Here is a 21,354-nt window from a genome sequence, read left to right on the forward strand (position 1 = left end):
AATGAAAGAAAAGGAGGGGTCATGTTTTGGAAAGACATGTATCTAAATTTATGTATTCCAAAAAACTACTGAACATGGCTCTGTATTAATCAATTTGTGTACTAAAAATTTTTTTAATGGTTTTTCCTTGGCATTTGAAAGATAAGCCAAAGCTACTAAGTACTTATTAAAAAGAAATTGTTCTATAATCATAAAAACCACATTAAATCAAACGTGAACTAAACATATAATGCAGTAGTACACAGGGTCAAGATCTTTTGAAAATATACAGCTAACCTTTATAGTTATTTTTATATATCATACCCAAAGGAATTTGGCTTTCATTTAAATGAAAACATCCTTGACTGATTGATAGGAACTCAGTTTATACATAAAAGAGCAGGAGCCCTTATCCCAGCCATGGTCCATGGATTGACTCTGCTGCTGCTGCTGCTACAAGTCGCTTCAGTTGTATCCGACTCTGTGCGACCCCAGAGACGGAAGCCCACCAGGCTCCCCCATCTCTGGGATTCTCCAGGCAAGAACACTGGAGTGGGTTGCCATTTCCTTCTCCAATGCATGAAAGTGAAAAGTGAAAGTGAAGTCGCTCAGTCGTGTCTGATTCTTAGCGACCCCATGGACTGCAGCCTACCAGGCTCCTCTGTCCATGGGATTTTCCAGGCAAGAGTACTGGAGTGGGGTGCCATTGCCTTCTCTGGATTGACTCTAGGAAGATTCAAATAGTTTAGTAAACCATTTGAAACTGTATGGAAAATTTTGCATCTATGTATCCATACATATTGGCTAAAGATGGGACATTTTGAGCAGCAATTAAATGACTTGAAGCACATAAATATGTTTGAAAATATGTTTATATTGATATTCATACACCTATACCTCATTGGTCCTTTGAAGGGTGCTAGTAACCAACTCATTTCTTCCCTCCCCCACATAAAATAGGGAAAGAATCAGGCATTTTCTGTCTTCTTTCCTGTTGGTGAAAAAGTAACCCAAGTTCTGAAATGAGGAAGTTTATAAAAGTCACTAATGATTTTAGAATAATAAAATTTGAAAACCATTATCTTCAATACATTAATGATGTAATAGATACAGGTGATGATGATCAAGTGCTGCTAAAACTTAATGGAAGGACTGGAAGGGCTGATTGAACTTTTTTAAATGGATGAACAGGATGACACTGCTGATCAATCTTTGCATCACTGAAGCAGGACAACCAGACACCACCCGCTCCTGACAGGACAGTGGTGGTGGTTTAGTCACTACTGCTGCTGCTGCTGCTGCTAAGTCACTTCAGTCGTGTCCGACTCTGTGTGACCCCATAGACGGCAGCCCACCAGGCCCTCCAATGCATGAAAGTGAAAAGTGAAAGTGAAGTCGCTCAGTTGTGTCCGACTCTTAGCGACCCCATGGACTGCAGCCTACCAGGCTCCTCCGTCCATGGGATTTTCCAGCCAAGAGTACTGGAGTGGGGTGCTATTGCCTTCTCCCGGTTTAGTCACTAAGTCATGTCCAATTCTTGCGACCCCATGGACTGTAACCTGCCAGGCTCCTCCATGGGATTCTCCAGGCAAGAATACTGGAGTGGGTAGCCACTTCCTTCTCCAGGGGATTTTCCCAATCCAGGGATCGAACCTGGGTCTCCTGCATTGCAGGCAGTTTCTTTACTGGACTGAGCTACATGTAGGATTCAATGGCTGCTTTGTAACAGCACTACCTCTTAAGCATTCTCTGCTGTCAAGAAAGGGAAAGGAACAAGTGAAACAATGTAATCAGTTAAACCCAAAATATGAGAAATCCAACAGGACAAGTGATCAGTTTCTCCAACAAATAGGGGGAAAAGAGAGAGAGAGAGGATCTGGGGGAGAAAGAGAAAAGGAAAAATGAGGAAGATAAAGAGAAGGACATTTTTCAGGTTAAAAAAAAAAAAAGACTTAAAAGCTGAAACAATTTGAGCAACAAAGTAAGTATTGAATAATAACCAAAAGTATAAGATATCCATGAGTCCATACTGATACAAATGATTTAATAATTAAATGAAGGGGGTAGACTAGACATCCCCTATGCAAGAAAAAGAGCTTGAAAAGGTTTTTTGTTTTGTTTTTGTTTTAACTGAAGGATAACTGCTTTACAATGCTGTGTTGGTTTCTGCCATACATCAAGGTGAATCATACACAGTTATACATATACCCCCTTCCTCTTGAACTTCCCTCCCTCCTTTCACCCCATCCCACTGCTCTAGGTTGTCACAGAACCCCGGTTTGAGTTCCCTGAGTCACACAGCAAATTCCCACTGGCTGTCTTGATAGTGTTTATGTTTCCATGCTACTTTCTCCATTCGTCACACTCTCTCCTTCCCCTCCCCCCGCACGTCAGCAAGTCTGTTCTCTAGGTCCAAGTCGCTATTCTTGCCCAGCAAATAGATTCATCAGTACCATTTTTTTAGATTTCATATATATATATATATATATATATATATATATATATATATATTTGTTTTCCTCTTTTCTTACTTCCCTCTGCCTAATAGGCACTAGGTTCATCCAACTCATAGAACTGACTCAAATGTGTTCCTTTTTATGGCTGAATAATATTCTATTATATATATATATACCACAGCTTGTTTATCTATTCATCTGTTGATGGATATCTTGGTTGCTTCCATGTCCTAGCTATTGTAAATAGTGCTACAATGAACATTGGGGTACATGTGTCTTTTTCAATTATGGTTTACTCAGGATACATGCCAAGTAGTGGGATTGTTGGGTCATATGGTAGTTTTATTCCTAGTTTTTTTAAGGAATCTTCATACTATCTTCCGTAGTAGCTGTATCACTTTACATTGCCATCAACATTGCAAGAGAGTTGAAAAGGGAGGTTTCTTTTTTTTTTTAAGTAACTTTATAGTAGAGGCCTGACAAGCGCTACCTCAGGAGATGAAAGTTAATAATAATTCATGTTGACAGTATGTACCCTTGATATGATAAGAATTACACTTTACCTCTGTGGTCTCCCCCCGCCCCTTAAAAAAATATAACCTCAGCCTAATAATGAGAAAAACATCAGAAAGGTCCCAAATGTGAAATATTCTACAAAATACATGACCAGTACTCCTCAAAACTATCAAAGTCATGAAAAAAGAAAGAGAAATTGTCACTGGCAAGAAGAGCTTAAGGAAACATGACAACTATATGTTACGTGTTATCCTGGATGGAATGCTTGAACAGAAAATAGATAAGGTAAACACCAGGAAAATTGAATAAAGTACGGACTCTAGTTAATGATTTTTAAGGTATCTTATTCTCTTCTTATAATATCTCTAGCACAGAAGCAACCAAACAATTTTAACAAATCTCTCATTTATGCTGATTCAAACTTGAACTTCAAGGAACCAAGGCAGGCAGTACAATTAAGTTTTAAGGGGTGGGATGGGGGGTGAAGGAGACTGACCCACTGACCACATGAAATGTGGGGCTTATTTGGATCCTGATTTTTACAATACTATTGTAATATAATGACATTTTGAGGCAGGGGAAATAGAACGCAATCTAGGTGTAAGATAATAGGACAGTTTCCTGTATGTGAACATGGTATTTTTTTCTTTTAAATACTCCTTATTTAATAGACATCTTATCTGTTACACATTATGAAGCAAGTACAGGCGAATTGACAGATGTCTTCAATTTGCTATAATGTAAACCGAAAAAATGTATAGACAAAACAAGAAGGGTAAAATTTTAGTAAATTCTTGAGAGGCACGTGGATGTTCGTTATATTATTCTCTCTACTATTGTGTAGTTTTGAAAATATTCATAAAACATCTTGAGGACTAAAAAAAGAAAGAGAGCTGTGTCTCAAGAAAGCACAAACAACAGAACTATACACGTGACCTTCTGAGTTGACATATTTGACTACTGTCCCTTGGCCTATGCATCAACTATTCCTCCTACCCAGAGTCTCTATACTCATTTTATCTAGCAGAAGTCTTCAGGTGTCACCTCCTCCTCCAGGAAGCCTGGGTCAGGCGCCTCCTCTGAAATTCCCACATCATGGTCCTGGTTTTTCTGGAACTCACTGGTAGCATGTCCGAAAGTGGGCGACCACGGCTTCCAGCTGTCTCCAGCCCCATCCTGCCCTGGGGTGACTGGGATGTCACTGTGTTTTAAAATTTCCGGAACGGGTCTCGCAGTGGCACAGGAGGAACCTCCGAACTTCCCAGAGTTCTCAAAGGCCGAGTTTTCACTTTAGGGGCGGGCCGTGTTCCCCATGAAGGCGTGGCCGCCTCTCTGGGTTGCACGCCCCTAAACGCAGTTTCTTCCGGTGACTCGTTTCTCCGGCACTCTGACTGGCCTATATTTCTCCTTGGGGGCGGGCTCTCTGGGTGTGGCCAGGTTCTCATTGGCCCTCACTCCAAAGGCCAGCCCTGTTGATGCATGACGTCATGTATCGGCGCCCGTCGCTTTCGCTTTACGTCATCCGCGGGCGCCCACCCTGACGTAGCCAGAGAGTATACAGCGGAACCGGCGGAGGCGACAGAGCTGAGGCGGTAGTACCGGAGACAGTGACGGCAGCAGCAATGGCCGGAGCGGGGCCAGCCCCGGGCCTCCCGGGTGCAGGAGGACCTGTGGTTCCGGGCCCTGGTGCCGGCATCCCTGGAAAGAGCGGCGAGGAACGCTTGAAGGAGATGGAGGCGGAGATGGCCCTGTAAGGCCCGCGATAGGGAGCTATAAAAGCCGTCCTAGAGTCAGAGTCGTCGAGCCCTGGAGCCTCCAGGCCACGATAGACTCGATATATAGTTCTGTCTTGGGGAAATGGGACTTTCGGAATTGTGGGGACGAGGGTTAAGGAGGAGAGGTTGGCAGTGGTGAAGGCGCTGTCGCGATATACCCACCGTTTCAGAATTGGTGCAAGGTCCTGAGCTGTGGTGTCTGTCCTGCCTTCCCAGGTTTGAGCAGGAAGTTCTGGGGGCTCCCGTAACAGGAATCCCAACTGCCGTGCCTGCGGTGCCCACAGTCCCCACGGTTGAAGCGATGCAAGTCCCAGCAGCTCCTGTGATTCGCCCAATTATCGCGACCAACACATACCAGCAGGTACGGCTGAAATAAGGCATAGAAGAGAGCACAATGCCCCAGACACATGTTTGTATACAGAGAGCTATTGAGATGCTGGCTTGTTGATTAATTAGCATGACAAATATTTTAGGTGTCAGGCACTGAGGACTCAGAAACGACTGAGACAATAATTCTGCCCTTTGCATGCTTTTATTCTAGATCATGGTGGCCAGTAGAACTTTCTGCAATGATGGAAATGTCCTGTATTTATTTAAAATTCATATTAGAGTTACATAGTTCCTCAGTCTCATTAATCACATTCAAGTTCTCCATATTTAACTATATGTGACTAGTGGAGAAAGAGATTACCAAAAAGTGAACAAGTAAATGAAACTTGTTCATTCTCTCGACAAATAATTTTCAGGTCCCTTTTCTGCACCAGGTGCTAATCTAGGCCCTAAACATACAGCAGAGAATGAAACAGCGAAACATTCACTACCTTTTTGGAGTTTCTTACTGTGGAGAGACAGATTAAAGTAGATTAAGAAGGGCAGAATTTTATCAGCGTGGTCAGGGAAGACCTTTCTGAGGAGGTGATGTCTAAGCAAAGATATAAAGAGCATGATGGATGGAACTATGAAGATATCTGGGAAAAGAGTATTCCCAGACATTGGGAGCAACGGCCGTTGCTCTGCAAAGGCTGTGAGGTAGGTGCATATCTGACATGTTCAAGGACCAGCAGGGACAACAGGGTGGCTGGAATGGAGTGAGCAAGGGAGAGGATAGGAGGAGATATGGACAGAGAGGTGATAGAGACAGATCTAGTAGGACCTTGTAGATCACCATAAGAACCTTGGTTTTTACTCTGGGATGAGAAGCAGTTGAAGGATTTTGAGCAGTGGGGTGATACGGTCCAATTTAGATGTCACCAGGGTCACTTTGGCTGTGTTTAGAAAACAGATTGTAGGGGTCCAGGACAGAATCAAGCAGTCTGAGGAAGAGGCTACCATCATACTCTAGGCAAGAAATAATGGTGGCTTGGAGCAGGGTGGTGGCATGGGAGATGAGGAGGCCAAGCTGGACATAATTTCAGGTAGTGCTGAGTGCTTTTGGGAAGATGAAGCAGGATGATGAAAGAAGTTGCACCAGGGAGGGACCTTGAGCTAGTGTGATCCCAGAAGCCTTTCTGAAAAATGATGTTTTAGCTGAGACCTAAAGTTTGAGAGATAGCCACACAGTGCAAAAAACAAAACCCTTGGTTCCCAGGTGAGCCTGCCAGGCAGCTTGGGGGCACTGAGTCAGACCCCTCACCCCAACCCCCATCCAACAGGTCCAACAGACTCTGGAGGCCCGAGCAGCCGCTGCAGCCACAGTGGTTCCTCCCATGGTGGGTGGCCCACCTTTTGTGGGTCCAGGTAAGTAAGGAGTGGTGGGACGAGGGAAGCAGGGTGGTAAAAAGGGAAGCCTGGGACTCTCCTCCCCTCCCCCCCCATCCTCATCACTCCCCTCCCAACAGTTGGCTTTGGCCCTGGTGATCGGAGTCACCTGGACAGTCCAGAGGCTCGAGAAGCCATGTTCCTGCGACGAGCAGGTAGGTCTGAGGCCAGAGAATCCCACATTTCACCAAGCACTCTTGTTTTGACTACTTCACCCTCTCCATTTCATCCCCAAGATATCATTGTCTTTCTAAAGCATAAACCTAATCATGTACTTCGTTGATTTGGCCTTAGTTACTGGGTCATTGCAAACCAGCCCCTTTATTGTGACTCCTAATCCATATTCTTTGCTGTTTCTTCATAGCACTTCATGTGCTATAAAGCTATATAGCCTTATAACAAGTTATACAACTTACTTGTTTATTATGATTATCATCTTTTGCTTTCTCTAAAATATAACGTCTGTGAGGCTGCCTGCCATCTTGTAAGCATTACATGTTCTCTGTTGATGGGATGAACAAACCAGACCATCAAACAAGCACCTATGGTCCTCACCTGACAGTCAAGACCTTACATCAGCCGGCCCCTTGTGGAGAGAGATCCCCATTTCCTTCCCTGGAGCCCCAGACATTGCTGGGATTTGCCAGCAAGGCTCTTGTTAAGGTCCCTTCCCTCTCCTGCTCATTGTCACCCAACTTTTAACCTTCCAAACCTATCAATTAAACCAAAATCTAGCTAACTAAAATATATTGTCTCCACAGGACACTCATACTTCATGTTGTTGAGATGACTTTTATACAAACAGTCAATTTTTGTGACATTAACTTCCTTACGTGTAGGAAAAGGATATGTGCTCTGTAATGTTCTGGTGTCATCTCATTAGATCAAACTTGTTAATTGTGTCACTTAAATCCTGATAGACTCTTTTACCTGATATCTGAGGTTTAGTATCTCCTATATGGTTTTAATGAAAGTGAAAATCTGACCTAGTCACCCTGCCCAGCTTCCAGCCCTGCTGTGGCACCCTAGTGCCCTCCAGAGAACAACCACTGAAACAGTCTTTCAGCCACCAAGACTATGCTTGGATGCCTACTGACGGCTTGACCATCCTCTTATGCTCTCCAGCTCCTGACTTCCCCTCTTGGAATCAGGCTAAACTAAAGAGGGAAAGGTTTTGGTTTATAAGCATTCTCCTTGCCAGTAATATTTCCAAACTTAGCCTTCGCATTACCAGCTCTTCATTATCCTTTGGGTCTCAGCTCACAGGCCCCTTTCTGCCAGAAGCCTTCTCCAGTCCCCCTGATGTCCCTCTTCTGAGCTCCCTAGTGCCAGCCTCAGTCACCCTTCCTGGGCTTCCCCCATCCCGGCCCTGATCACTCTGGCTGTCACTCTGGTGATGAGTATGTTCTTTCCTCCTCTGGACCAGGAGCTCCCCTAGGGCCTGTGGTCTTTAGGTGTGCCCCTAGCATTGCCCAGGACAGGGCCGGGCCCAGAGGAGATCATCAGTGGTAAGTGTTTTGCTGAATGAACAAATGAAAAGGACCCCACATCTCCCAGAGGGTTCCCCAGGCTCTTTGGCAGAATTTCTTGGGTGCTCAGAGCACGCACAGGCACATACCTTGCCCTGAGTGCCCCAGTCCCCCTTGACACACACCCTCATCTCTCCCACAGCTGTGGCCCCCCAGAGTGCCACTATTCTGCGTCCAGCCTTCGTCCCTCACGTGCTGCAGAGAGCAGGTGAGGGGGCCAAGGTCATCATCCCTGCCACATAACTCCTCCCCAAGTCCTCCAACTCCCCCACTAACACCCTGACAGATTCTGCTCTTACCTCTGCAGCAGCTGGGCCCCGCCCTATGGCCCTGCGGCCCCCTCACCAGGCCCTCGTGGGCCCCCCCCTGCCTGGGCCCCCTGGACCACCTATGATGCTGCCACCAATGGCTCGGGCCCCCGGACCGCCCTTGGGCTCCATGGCTGCTCTGAGGCCTCCTCTGGTGAGTTGGTCAGGGAACTGAGGGTCAGATGTGGTGGACAGAGAGACTCTCATCCTGGCCTAATGAGCTGTGTCCACCAAGTCTGCCTTTCCCCGGCTTTACGTGTCTCTGCCTCTGTCTTTCCCTGTTTCTTCCTGTGGCCATATCATTCTGTTTTTTTGCTTTTTTTTTGAGGGAAGTTTAGAGAGAAAACACAAATTATAGGTGCATTTCTCTTTGTGTATCTCTGTTTTTCCTTTGATTGTCCTTCTCTTTTTCTGTGTTTATTTATGTCTGTCTCTCTGCCTGTTTCTCTGTCCCTGTGTTGGTCTGACAGGAACAGAGACACTGTTCCCTGTCTTGGTGTCTCTTGCCTGCTCTCTGGCCCCGGTGCCCTTGCTCTGTTGTACAGGATAAGGATGAGAGGGAGGTCTGAGCCTGTGATCTGGCCCCACTCATGCCCTCCTTTTGCCCGCAGGAAGAGCCAGCAACACCCCGAGAGCTGGGCCTGGGTCTGGGGTTGGGCCTGAAAGAGAAGGAAGAGGCTGTGGTGGCAGCAGCGGCTGGGCTGGAGGAGGCTAGTGCAGCGGTGGCGGTGGGAGCCGGGGGCGCCCCAGCTGGCCCTGCAGTCATTGGGCCCAGCCTGCCACTGGCCCTGGCCATGCCTCTGCCTGAGCCTGAACCCCTGCCCCTCCCGCTGGAAGTTGTGCGAGGCCTACTGCCCCCACTGCGCATTCCTGAGCTCCTGTCCCTGCGTCCGAGACCCCGGCCACCTCGGCCTGAGCCACCCCCTGGCCTCATGGCTCTTGAGGTAAGCAGGGAGCAGAGTAGTGGGGGACAGAAAGGGCTGGATGGGCAGACAGCAGCCCATGGGCTTCCCCACACAGAAACACAGGTTATGTTCTGTCCGTGGAGGTAGGAGGGACCCAGGAAATTGGAAGGTTTGGGAGAACATGGGGAAGAGGGAGGCAGACACACACATACACCTGACACCCAGAAGCGTATCCTGTGCTTTAACTATGGAGACAGGAGAACTAGGGGAACCAAATGGAAGAGCCTCAAGAGGGCAGATGGGCCCAAGAGACTCAGATCTAGCCCTTCGCACCCTTCCTTTCCTCTGTAGGTGCCGGAACCTCTGAGTGAGGACAAGAAGAAAGGGAAACCAGAGAAACTGAAGCGCTGCATTCGCACAGCAGCTGGGAGCAGCTGGGAGGACCCCAGCCTGCTAGAGTGGGATGCAGGTGAGTGGGCTCGAGTGCAGGGTCTGTGCTGCTCAGCCAAGGAAGGTGAGCCGGGCAGCTCCACACCTCACTGTAGGGCAGCACTGTTGTTAGCCCGCCTCCTGGAGAGTCAGACTGTGGCTCGGGGAGCAGGCCCTCACCTAGCCACTGAACAGAACTGGGTACAGGGGATTGGTGCGTAGGACCTCTGGCCCATTTCATTCATGAGGTGCCTGGCTTGTTAAAGGAGAAAGACCATTCTTTAACTTTTTGTGAGAAATAAATTTCTCACAGTTGCACAGTTAACTATGTATCAACCACCTAGATTCAGCAATTAACATTTTGCTACCTTTACTGTAACCCTCCATGTGTATCTTTTTTTGGTTTTTGCTCAATTGTGTGAAGTAAATTATAAATGAGGTTATCACTTCACTCCTAAATACCTTAATATTCATCTCCTAAGAAAAGTAATATTTTCTTTCACATCATTACATGGTTAACACATCTAAGAAAATTCAGTAACTTTGTGTTATCTCCTGTTCTGTTTGTACTGTGATTTTCCCAGTTGTCTCCAAACTATTTGCTTATAGCTGTTTTCCCCCTAAACCAGGAGGCATGCAGTTTTGTGTCACTAGATTATCTTTTAAAGAGAATTGTCTCCCTCCCGCTGCTTTGTCTCAGGTATAATAGTTTTTTGAAGTGTTCAGATCAGTTGGTTTATGGACGGTCCTACCCTCTTAAGTTTGTCAGATTACTTCTGCCTGGAGTGATCTAACTTGTTCAAGAGTGCCCTCTTGAACAAAGCTGTGAGGCAACCACAGTGGTAGCTGAGGAAAGGGGCCCAAGTCCCACCCGACTCCTTGACTTCTGCCTCTTTTCCTGGGACCATCTGCCCACCCCAGGCCAGAGCCACACAGCACTGGCCCAGAGGTGGCTAGGCGGTAGACCCTAATTCTGTGACCTTGGACAAGTCACTCAGCCTTTCAAGCCTCATTTTCCAGCAAGAAGATAGTAATAGTATATGTTCGTGGGGGAAGGGATTCTCTGAGCTTGAGCACATTTGGTCAAGACCAGACTCAGCTCAGGAGGTATATCCAAAAACGGCAGCTGAAGTTGACCTTGGAGAAGAATCAGGCAGTGTGTTCAGGTTTCAGGGACTCAAAGGGGATCAGAGTGGGCTTTGCAGAGGAGGAAGAGCTGAGGAATGAAGTCTGCGGTCCTGGGGTGCCATTATGGGAACCAATGGGTGTCAGAGGCCCAGGGAGTGTCCATGGAGAGGTGTTCAGTAGACCAAAGGATGCTGGGGGCTCAGAGGACAGGCCAGGGCTGTGATGACAAAGGTAGGGGCTTCATCACGGGAGTGGGTGAGGTGGCCCTGGGGTGGGGCAGGGCAGTGCCATTAGTTGAAAGTGAAGGCTCTGGAGCCAGATGGATGCCTGAGTTCTTGTCCCAGCTCTGCTGCTTGCTAATTAACTTTGGGCAGGTGACTTGACCTCTCTGTGCCTTGGCATAAGGGGCTGTTGGGAATGCCAGGTATGTTAAAACTTTATGGATGCTTTGCAGAGAGTCTAGCACAGGGTAAATACTACCCAAGTGTTGGCTGTTACAACTAAGAGGACCTCAGGTCGAGACTGCTAGGATACAGAGGGAAGAGGGCTTGGGGGATGCTCCCAGAGAAGGTGGGATCATTTCAGTAAGACAGACACTGGGCCACACATGTGTATCCTCTGATCTTCCCTCTCCCAACCCCAGATGACTTCCGGATCTTCTGTGGGGACCTGGGCAACGAGGTGAACGATGACATCTTGGCCCGAGCCTTCAGCCGCTTCCCATCCTTCCTTAAGGCTAAGGTTATTCGCGACAAGCGCACAGGCAAGACCAAGGGTTATGGCTTCGTCAGCTTTAAGGACCCCAGTGACTATGTGCGCGCCATGCGTGAGATGAACGGTGAGTGCGGTCTCCCCTAGGGTCAGTGGGCATGGCAGGCATCTGGTCTGAGCATGACCTTGAACTGTCTCTTCCCACAGGGAAGTATGTGGGCTCACGCCCCATCAAGCTGCGCAAGAGCATGTGGAAGGACCGGAACCTGGACGTGGTGCGCAAGAAGCAGAAGGAGAAGAAGAAATTGGGCCTGAGATAGGGTCTGTGGCCAGGCACCCGCTCCCATCCGGCCGGGCGCTGGTTCCTCCCCACAATTCTTTGGAAAACCCTCAACTGTCTACCCACCCATCCTCCCCAACACCAGTTTCAATAAATTTACGTTCATTTCCATCCTTGGCTAGGCTTGGAAGCACTCTTTGGAGAGCCGGGCTTAGCATCCCCCACTCTGGAGACAGTGGGGAGCCTTGAAAGTTTACATAAACATACAGATGGGCGTTTTCAACGCTGCTACCTGCCCGTTAGATCTTCTTGAAACCTCTTTAAGTGTACACTGAGTGCAGCCCATTCCTCAGAGGAGGAAGTAGAGGCTTAGCGTAAGGTCAAAGCCGAGTGGAGGCTCACACCAGTGGTCTTCTGACTCCACCCTGTGTTCTCAGCACCAAGGTAGTGGGTCTTCTGGGCCCTGCCCTTCTGGAGCTCAGAGCTTTCCAGGCTTTCATTCATTCATCCGCTTTCATCAAGGACAGTGTGTGGATACAGTGGTAACAGTGTTCCTAGCTAATGGTTCAGTGGCAGAGATAGGGCCATTGCTAGACAATGACAGCCCAGAGTTATCAGGGTTGGGATGGGGAACCATCCCTAGGGATCCAGGAAGGCTTCCTGAAGGCACTGGCCATTTCTGAAACTATTTCATTCTCTTCCTATTAATATCATTCTCTCTCCTTGCCTCTGCCGTTCTCACCCTTTAGGTCTCTGAGACTGTTTTCCAGTTTCTTCAGTCTTCCAAAACCTAGTCAACTTCTGCTGTCTCTTTGAATGTTTATGCCTCCTCCTGTTTCTCTTGAGTCCCCCTCTGCTTCTTGTCTCTTTCTAAATGTCTCTGAGTCTCTCCTCTCTTTCTGTCTGTAAGTCTCTCCCCAGCTCCTGTTTCCCAGCTCCAAGCTTGTCTCTCCTGTCAGAAGTAAGTGTGCGTGCAGGACCTTGAATGCCAGACTGAGAGCTTAGCCTTTACCCTGAAGGCAGCAGCCAGCCATGAGAAGCTGAGACAAAGCTCAAGCAGGGGACTGGCATCACAGCTTTGCACTTTAGAGAAAACGGGTTCAGGAAGGAAGTTGGAGCAGTGACCAGCCAAAGGAGGGAGATGGCATGGGGAGGGGACAAGGGTCTCCCAGGGGCATAGCCATCAGAACCCCAGATTGGGAGGGGAGAAACAATATCAAGGCTTCTCAGGAAGCCAGTCACCCAGGAGAGGTGTCAGATTTCCTCTGTTCCGGTCTTCCTCCCTTACTGCCCACTCTGACGTCACATTTTCCAGTCTGGTGAGAGGGGTGAGGGCCTCCTTTCAATGACAGGAAGTGCCCTTCAGCCCCCTGCCACCTGGCTGGACCACCCAGCTCCAGAACCCTCAAACCCCATTCCCACATCACTAGCCCTTCCCTTCTCCTAAACCCCTTCTATTCACTGCAAGCAAGGGAGGAGATGCGAATGATTCCAGAAAGGAGGGTTTTAAACATGCATTTAAGTCCCAAGGAGAGAGAAGATCAATGGGGGTGAGAGACAGATGGACAGAGGAGGGAATGTAGTGAGCAGAGACTGAAGGGTGGGGAGGGAGGAAGAAAAGAGAGTGGTGGGTCAGAGGCAGTACAACAGGAAAGGGAGTTGGGGGAAAAGTCCAGAGAGGGAAAGAGATGGAAACAGATAAGGAGGTAGGGAGAGAGAGAGGAACACTTGGAGACAGATGGAGAGGGACTGAGACACCAGAAGAGACTTGGGGGACTTCCCTGGTGGTCCAGTGGTTAGGATTCCACACTTTAACTGTCAGGGGCAAGGATTCAATCCCTGGTCAGGGAACTAAGATCCCACAACCAAGAGTCAGGCCTGGTACAACAGAGGACACCAACCCAGGGCAGGAAGACATGGAGAGAGACCAGCTTCAGGGAGAGGAGGCCCCAGGCCTAGTGGGGCATAGCAGATACGAGATTCCTTTCAGACTGCTGGGTTAGATGGATGGAGGGACCAATGATTCCTGAGGGCTCTGTGGTTCAACCAACACTGGGTCCAATCCCAGCACCAGCCACCCACTGTGTGACCTAGTGAGTAGCTCTTCCTCTTGAGGCCCAGTTTCCTTTGTGTAACACAGCAAGGCAGTGCCCACACCCCCCAGAATGGCAAGTGGTTAATGATCAAACTGGGTGAATATTGGAAAAGGTCCATATTAAAGAGGTTATTTTTTTTAATTTTTTTTAACACTAAATTTTTGTATTGGAGGATAGTCGATAAACAATTTGTAGTTTCAGGTGAACAGCAAAGGGACTCGGCCATACATATACATATATTCATTTTCCCCCAAACCCCGCTCCCATCCAGGTTGGCACATAACATTGAGCAGAGTTCCATGTGCTATACAATAGGTCTTGGTTGGTTATCCATTTTAAATATAGCAGTGTGTACATGACCTTCCCAAAGTCCCTGACTACTCCCCCCACACCCGCCCCCAGCAACCATAAGTTCATTTTCTAAGTCTGTGAGTCTTAAAGGGGTTATTTTTAATGATACATATCTATTTATCAATATTTCAGGATAGAAACAACATAGGTTCTGAAGTCAAACGACCAGGGTGTAGGGTTGCCAGGTATAGAAAATAAAAATACAAGACACTAAGCTACATTTGAACTTAAACAACATAATTTTCTAATTGTATGTTCCAAATATTGCATGTGTGTGTATATGTTGCAAGTATACATGTTTTGTTTTAGTTTTGCTGAATCATTGGAAAAGTTACAGACATAACACTTCACTCCTAAATAGCTGTGGGCCTTTGTTGTTTGTAAATAGCTGCGTTTCTTAGAAATAGCATTTCATATTATATAGCATTATCACATCGAAGAAAATGATCCATTCTATATCTCATATTCAGTTCCTACTCAAATTTTCCCCATTTGTCCTGAACTATTATAGCATGAAAGTGCGCAGATTCTGGAGATGAAGAAAAGTGGGAGTCATCTTCAATTTCCCCTTTCATAAAATCAGGATAAGACTAATACCTACCTCTTAAGGGGAGTAAACAAAGGCCCATAGTTTGGTGGTATGCAGTGAGCCCCCAGTAAACGTCAGCTATTACTACCACTGCTGTTATTGTTTACATTGTTACTGCCCTTGGAAGCATCCAGAATGTCCTCCTCAAAGCCCTAGGAAGCGGGGAACTGGGCCTGGTGGAGGATCCCAGGTCGATCTACCCCCACCTATCCCCCACAGGGCCCCTGCCGGTTGTGACGTCTGTCGACCGACCCGGGGTCTGGCCGGAAATCCCCCTTCCTGTTGAAGATAAGCCTGGCACAGCCCAGCTGACCCCTGGCCCGCTTCCCCCACCACCTCCCATGTCGCAGGATCAAGTCCCCAATCCCCACCCCCCGCCCGGCTCTTGTCACCCCGGAAACACCCCTTGCACCCTGGTCTCAACCCAGCCTGCTGTTTCCCAAGCTCCCGTTCAAGTCCAGGCCAGCCATGCAGCGGGACAACCAAAGCTGCCTCCTAAAGCTACCCCGGAGGCCAGCGGTCATCCCCGGGGCCAGAGGGGAGTGGGGCGGGGGTGACATGGCTTGGCCACGCCTCAGCCCCTGCAACTCGACCCCTACTGCGACCCCCAGCTCTGACGTCTTGGAAAATCCGCTCCCCCTGCTCAGGCCCCCAGGGGAGGGGTGCATGGTATGAAATGGGGCTGAGACCCCCGACCGGGGGCAGAAGGACCTGCCAGAGGTGAGCCATGAACTGGGGGCTGGAAGACCGGGTGTCTGGGGGCCTAGTTTCCTGGGTCTGGCTGGGTGTCTGGGGGCCCTCACTCCTGGGTCTAAGAGGAAAGGACACTGGAGGCCAAGATTTCAGGGCCCTGGGGAAGAAGGGAGCAGAGGCCTGGACTCCTCCTTGTGAGGGAAGCAAGGGATAGGGCTCAGACTCCAGGGTCCCTAAGTGTCACCGGCTCACCCTGTGCACCCCACCTTTTTTTCCGACCCAGTACATTCACAACGGACATCCATGGACTTGTGGAACTGGGATGAAGTATCACCACAGGAAGTGCCTCTGGGGCACAGGATGTCAGGTCTGGGTAGGTCCCAGGGGTGTGACAATGTGTGTGTGGTGGGTACGCAGGTGGGGGCCTTCGCTGAACCTGATGGGGCTCTGTCTAACCTCACTGCCTGCAGAAGGAGCTGAACTCAACTTCTATATCCCTGAACTGGCACTCCAAGGGGACACGCTGACAGAGGACACATGCTGGAAAGGTGGCTGTGGGCTGGGACCTCTGGGCGCTGGGGAAGAAGGTGAGGCTGGGCACCTAGGTCTGAGGAAGGGGGCATGCTTATCCTGCAGTTGAACCCTGAGAGGGATATGGGCTTGAACTGCAGAGGTTGAAGGAGGAGGAGGAGGGGGCCAGTGTCCTGAGTCCTAGGTCTAAGTGAGTAGGAGCTGGGGTTGAGAACTCTCAGTCCCTGACAAAGTCCACTGGGTGAGTGGCTGAGGGGAGTCTCCAGGCACTGTGCACGCCCTTCCCTAAATCAGCTACAACTTTATTCCTTGCAGGGCTCCCACAGCCAGACTGGAGCTCTACTCCGTACCCAGAAGCTGCATGGGGAGCGGGTGAGTGTGTACGGAGAAGCGCGGGGGGAAGGGGAGGGCGGGGCGGGGAGGAGGGGACTGGGGGTCCTCCACTGTGACTAGAGGTTTAGATTCCGCGATCTATGAAGGGGAAGGGGGTTAGGACGAGGGACACTGTGTCCTTAAGGTGGTATGACCTAGATCCTGGAGCCTGGAGTCCCAGACGCCAGGGCTGAGAGCTTCGCCTCCCAGAACTCCAGAGGGGAGCGGGAATCGGGACACCTGGGCTCCTCTCACTTGGGGTCCATTTGTCCTCGCAGAGCCCGCCCCTCAAGGTCTTCCGTGGCCGGGAGACTGGACAGACCTGCCGTGCTCCGGCACCGTCTCTTGCAGCGGTGTTTCCCAGGCCCTGGGTCCCGCCACCTGGACCGGCTCCGAAGGGGCTACTGGCCAGAATTACACCACCTCCGCGGGTAGTACCAACTCGTGGTCGCGCGCCCAGGTGGCCTCCAGCTCCACCAGCTGGGACTATTCTATCGGCCCCGACGGCGCCACCTGCTGGGGCAGGAGCCTCGGCGGGGAGCTCTGTGCCGACTCGACCCTTCCTTGGGCCGGGCCTGAGGCTTCGGACTGTACCACCTCCTGGGACTCAGGGCTGCATACGGATTGCACCAGCTCTTCCAAAGAGTACCAGAGCTCAGATCTCACCACTTCCTCTGAACCCACCCAGCAGTCGGACCGCGCAACCTTGGCTCGTTACCCCAAAACTAACCACAGAGGTGAGGTCCGCGAGACTTTGTCCGATGGGAGCGAAGCGGGCGTCTAATGAGGCGCTAAGGGGGCGGAACCCAGGAAATCGGCGGCGCTCCAGAGAGGAGGGGGAGGGGGCCTCACTGCCGGGTACCAAGTGAGGAGAGGAGTAAGACACAAGTAGTTTCTAGTGTTTCTAGGGAGCAAGGGACAAGGACCTAGGCTCCTAGGTGAGAAGAAAGAGATGAGGATCTGAATGCCTGGGTCCCTGAGATGGGGCAGCCAAAATCCTAAATCTCCAACAGGAGTCTCTGGACTCCTGGGTCCCCAGGCCAATTCTTAGGTCCCTTAGATGGAGGAATCCGGATTTGCTGGTCTCCGAGGAGGAGCAGATCCGGATTCCTGGGTCATCGAAGCGACATCATCTGGGGCCAGGAAACCTGAGTGTACACTTGTCCCCACACCACAGGTCCCATTCAGCTGTGGCAGTTCCTCCTGGAGCTGCTCCACGACGGAGCGCGTAGAAGCTGCATCCGCTGGACCGGCAATAGCCGAGAGTTCCAACTGTGCGACCCGAAAGAGGTAAGGCAGTTTCCCAGACCCGCCAAGTTCCGCCCAGGTCTTCCAGTGTTCGCCATCAGCACTTTGCCTAGTGCTAGGCCCCGCCCCCAGCCTCGCCTTCATCTCCTGTCTGCTGTGCCCCGACTAACCCCTCTGCAGACAGACCGGAATCCCGCCCCTGCCCCGCCCATCCACCGTCTAGCACCGCCCTCCCCAACCCTCTCCCGCCCTAAGGAGAGAGGACTAAGCCTGGGCTTCTCCCTAGGTGGCGCGGCTGTGGGGCGAGCGCAAGAGGAAGCCAGGCATGAATTACGAGAAGCTGAGCCGAGGTCTGCGCTACTACTACCGCCGCGACATCGTGCGCAAGAGCGGGGGGCGCAAGTACACTTACCGCTTCGGGGGCCGCTTGCCGAGTCTAGTCTATCCCGACCTTATGGGAGGCGGGCTAGAAGCACCGACCCAATAAAAATACCCAATCAAGCCTCGTTGTGCTGTCTGCATCCTTCCCACTGATACAAACTACTTCTGCTTGGGAGCCTGTGCACACCATCACATCCACATCCCAGCCCCCTCGCCCCCAACAAACCCCATGTAATCCCAGGAAACACGATGACCAAAACAGACCCAAGACCCTAAGGGGAAATACTGTGTGCTCGCTGTGTAATGGGATATGCAGAGGTTTCAAACTGAGTCCCCACTGCGCCTGCCTTGTGCTGGGACCTGCACAGAAATCAGACCCTATCACTAACTTTCCACTTTACCTACTGTTCCCCTCTTGAAGAGAAGGTTTATATTGCCCAAAAAAAGGGCCTACTGTGTGCCTTCCCAGTGCTAGCGACCATCACGGAATTAGACCTAGTGCTTGCCTCCTAAAAGCCTCTATTCCAAGCCACGGGACACAGAACTCATACTCCAAGGAGAGCCTACCGGATTCAGATCAGATCAGATCAGATCAGTCGCTCAGTCGTGTCCGACTCTTTGCGACCCCATGAATCGCAGCACGCCAGGCCTCCCTGTCCATCACCAACTCCCGGAGTTCACTCAGACTCACGTCCATCGAATCCGTGATGCCACCCAGCCATCTCATCCTCTGTCGTCCACTTCTCCTCTTGCCCCCAGTCCCTCCCAGCATTAGAGTCTTCTCCAATGAGTCAACTTTTCGCATGAGGTGGCCAAAGTACTGGAGATTGGGGAACTACTAAGCCTGAAAGAGAGCCTATTAAGTGGTCCTCCTGTGGGCCCTGTTAGGGACTTAGCAATGACAAAGACAACTCTGGACCTTGCCCTTAGGAGGTTCACAGTCCAGTGAGGAGACAGACGCCTCCCCCTCCCCACCCCCTCACCAGACAGGGACAGCCCAGAGTGGTCAGGACTGAGATGGGAGAACTCTGCAGGGGTAGAGGTGGCCCCCAAAGAGGGACCTGCCCTAGCCTAAGGCAGGAAGTTGGGGATTGGTCAGGGAAAACTTACTGGAGGAGAAAAATAGCTGATTTAAGCAGTCTGCTGCTGTTGCTGCTAAGTTGCTTCAGTCATGTCCGGCTCTGTGTGACCCCATGGACTGCAGCCCACCAGGCTCCTCCGTCCATGGAATTTTCCAGGCAAGAGTACTGGAGTCAGGTGCCATTGCCTTCTCCGTTAAGAAGTCAGGTAGGAAAAAAAAGAAAAAGAAGTCAGGTAGGCAAAGAATGTTCCAGTCAAAAGAAATCAAAGGCCTGGAGGTAGATCTCACAGCACTGTTCCATGAATTAAAATATCAGCGTAGCTGGATAGGGGACCATGAGTCAGTTCACAAAGCTCCAAGACGAAGTGCCCATGTTGGCCGAGGTAAGGGGCCTAGACTATGTCCTGAGGGCACAGGGGAGCCAGGGAATTTAAGCAGGGAAGGGATTTGGGCTTGAGGAAGATCTCATCGAAGGGGGTAATGCAGGCACATAAACAGGCAGCTCCACAAAAAATTACAGCGTTGATGAACACAGAGCATAAGAAGCCACCAACCCAGTTAGGCCTCAACACTGCACACCGCACGCACATGAGTAGCTTTGGAGACCAGACTGAGGGGAGAGGCAATAACAGTTCTCTCTTTTTTTTAAGGTTGAGCCACAGTCTTTCATTGGAGAAGGCAATGGCACCCCACTCCAGTACTCTTGCCTGGAAAATCCCAGGGATGGAGGAGCCTGGTGGGCTGCAGTCCATGGGGTCGCTAAGAGTTGGACACGACTGAGCGACTTCACTTTCACTTTTCACTTTCATGCATTGGAGAAGGAAATGGCAACCCACTCCAGTGTTCTTGCCTGGAGAATCCCAGGGACGGGGGAGCCTGGTGGGCTGCCGTCTATGGGGTCGCATAGAGTTGGACACGACTGAAGCGACTTAGCAGCAGCAGCAGCAGCACAGTCTTTCATGGCTTCCTCTTCCAGTCCCCAGAAGCCCACTTTATTCATACAAAAAATTCACTCATTCCACAAATATTTATAGAGTAATCATACTATGTACCAGATATTAAGTCGTAGAGATACAGTGGTGAGTAAGAGATAAAAATTGCTCCTTTATGATGCTTCTATTATATTGAGGGAAACAAAAAGAGAGAGAGAGAGAAATAAACAATAAAAGGAAGTATATAGTATGTTAGAAGATAAGTGCTTTGGAGGAATAAAGTAGGGAATAAACTGACAAGATAGCAATTTTAAATATTTGGACTGAGAAGAACTCACTGATAAGGTGACATTTTAACAAAGACCTGCAGGACATGATGGAGGGAGCCAGCTGACGGAAAAGCATTCCAGGCCAAGGGGACAGCAAGATCCTTGGGAGAAGCTAGCTTGCAGGTTTAAGGAACTGCTAGGAGGCGAGAGTGGCTGGAGCAGCAGCAGTTAAAAGGAGATAAGGGTCTGGTCCCATCACTTCATAGAAAATAGAAGGAGAAAAGTGGAAGCAGTGACAGATTTTATTTTCTTAGGCTTCAAAATCACTGCAGATAGTGACTTCAGCCATGAAATTAAAAGACATTTTCTCCTTGGAAGAAAAGCTATGACAAACCTAGACATCATATTAGAAAGCAGAGACTTGGCAGACAAAGGTTCGTATAGTCAAATATATGTTTTTTCTAGTAGTCATGTATGGATGTGAGCATATATGTGTTAGTTTCTCAGTCGTGTCTGACTCTTTGTGACCCTGTGAACTGTAGCCCACCAGGCTCCTCTGTCCATGGGATTCTTCAGGCAAGAATACTGGAGTGGATTGCCATTCCCTTCTCCAGGGGATCTTCCTGACCCAGGGATCAAATCCAGGTCTCCCACATTGGAGGGAGATTCTTTACCATCTGAGTCACCAGATGGATGTGAGAGTTGAACCATAAAGAAGGCTGAGTGCCAAAGAATTGATGGTTTCAAATTGTGGTGCTAGAGGAGACTCTTGAAGAGTCCCTTGGACAGAAAGAAGATCAAACTAGTCAATCTTAAAGGAAATCAACTCTGACTATTCATTGGAAGGACTGATGCTGAAGCTGAAACTCCAATACTTTGGCCACCTGATGCAAAGAGCCGACTCACTGAAAAAGACTCTGATGCTGGGAAAGACTGAAGGCAAAAGGAGAAGAGGGAGTGGCAAAAGATGAGATGGTTAGATAGAATCAGACTCAATGTACATGAATCCGAGCATACTCCCAGAGATAGTGAAGGAC

The 21,354-nt window shown here is 49.5% G+C and overlaps 2 protein-coding genes across 5 annotated transcripts; both read left to right on the top strand.

Moving 5' to 3' along the window:
• Positions 1–4,474: 4,474 nt before the first annotated feature.
• Positions 4,475–11,945, top strand: RBM42 (RNA binding motif protein 42). 4 transcript variants are annotated; one of them, XM_006068799.4, is made up of 10 exons: positions 4,475–4,701; positions 4,943–5,087; positions 6,379–6,463; positions 6,565–6,639; positions 8,156–8,221; positions 8,300–8,475; positions 8,933–9,265; positions 9,578–9,695; positions 11,427–11,621; positions 11,702–11,945. In XM_006068799.4, the coding sequence occupies exons 1-10, from the start codon at positions 4,574–4,576 to the stop codon at positions 11,812–11,814; spliced, it is 1,434 nt and encodes a 477-aa protein (XP_006068861.1). In that variant the 5' UTR covers positions 4,475–4,573; the 3' UTR covers positions 11,815–11,945. The 4 variants fall into 4 exon arrangements, with proteins under 4 accessions (XP_006068861.1, XP_006068862.1, XP_025125690.1 ...); XM_006068800.4 differs by having other exon boundaries at positions 8,321–8,475; XM_025269905.3 differs by lacking the exon at positions 8,156–8,221.
• Positions 11,946–15,806: 3,861 nt separating this feature from the next.
• On the top strand, positions 15,807–18,155 carry ETV2 (ETS variant transcription factor 2). The gene is made up of 6 exons (XM_006068798.3): positions 15,807–15,876; positions 15,974–16,051; positions 16,329–16,406; positions 16,685–17,143; positions 17,584–17,696; positions 17,941–18,155. The coding sequence occupies exons 1-6, from the start codon at positions 15,807–15,809 to the stop codon at positions 18,139–18,141; spliced, it is 999 nt and encodes a 332-aa protein (XP_006068860.1). The 3' UTR covers positions 18,142–18,155.
• The last annotated feature ends 3,199 nt before the right edge of the window (positions 18,156–21,354 follow it).

This window comes from Bubalus bubalis, chromosome 18 (assembly GCF_019923935.1).
Source record: "Bubalus bubalis isolate 160015118507 breed Murrah chromosome 18, NDDB_SH_1, whole genome shotgun sequence".
Classification (NCBI taxonomy): domain Eukaryota; kingdom Metazoa; phylum Chordata; class Mammalia; order Artiodactyla; family Bovidae; genus Bubalus; species Bubalus bubalis.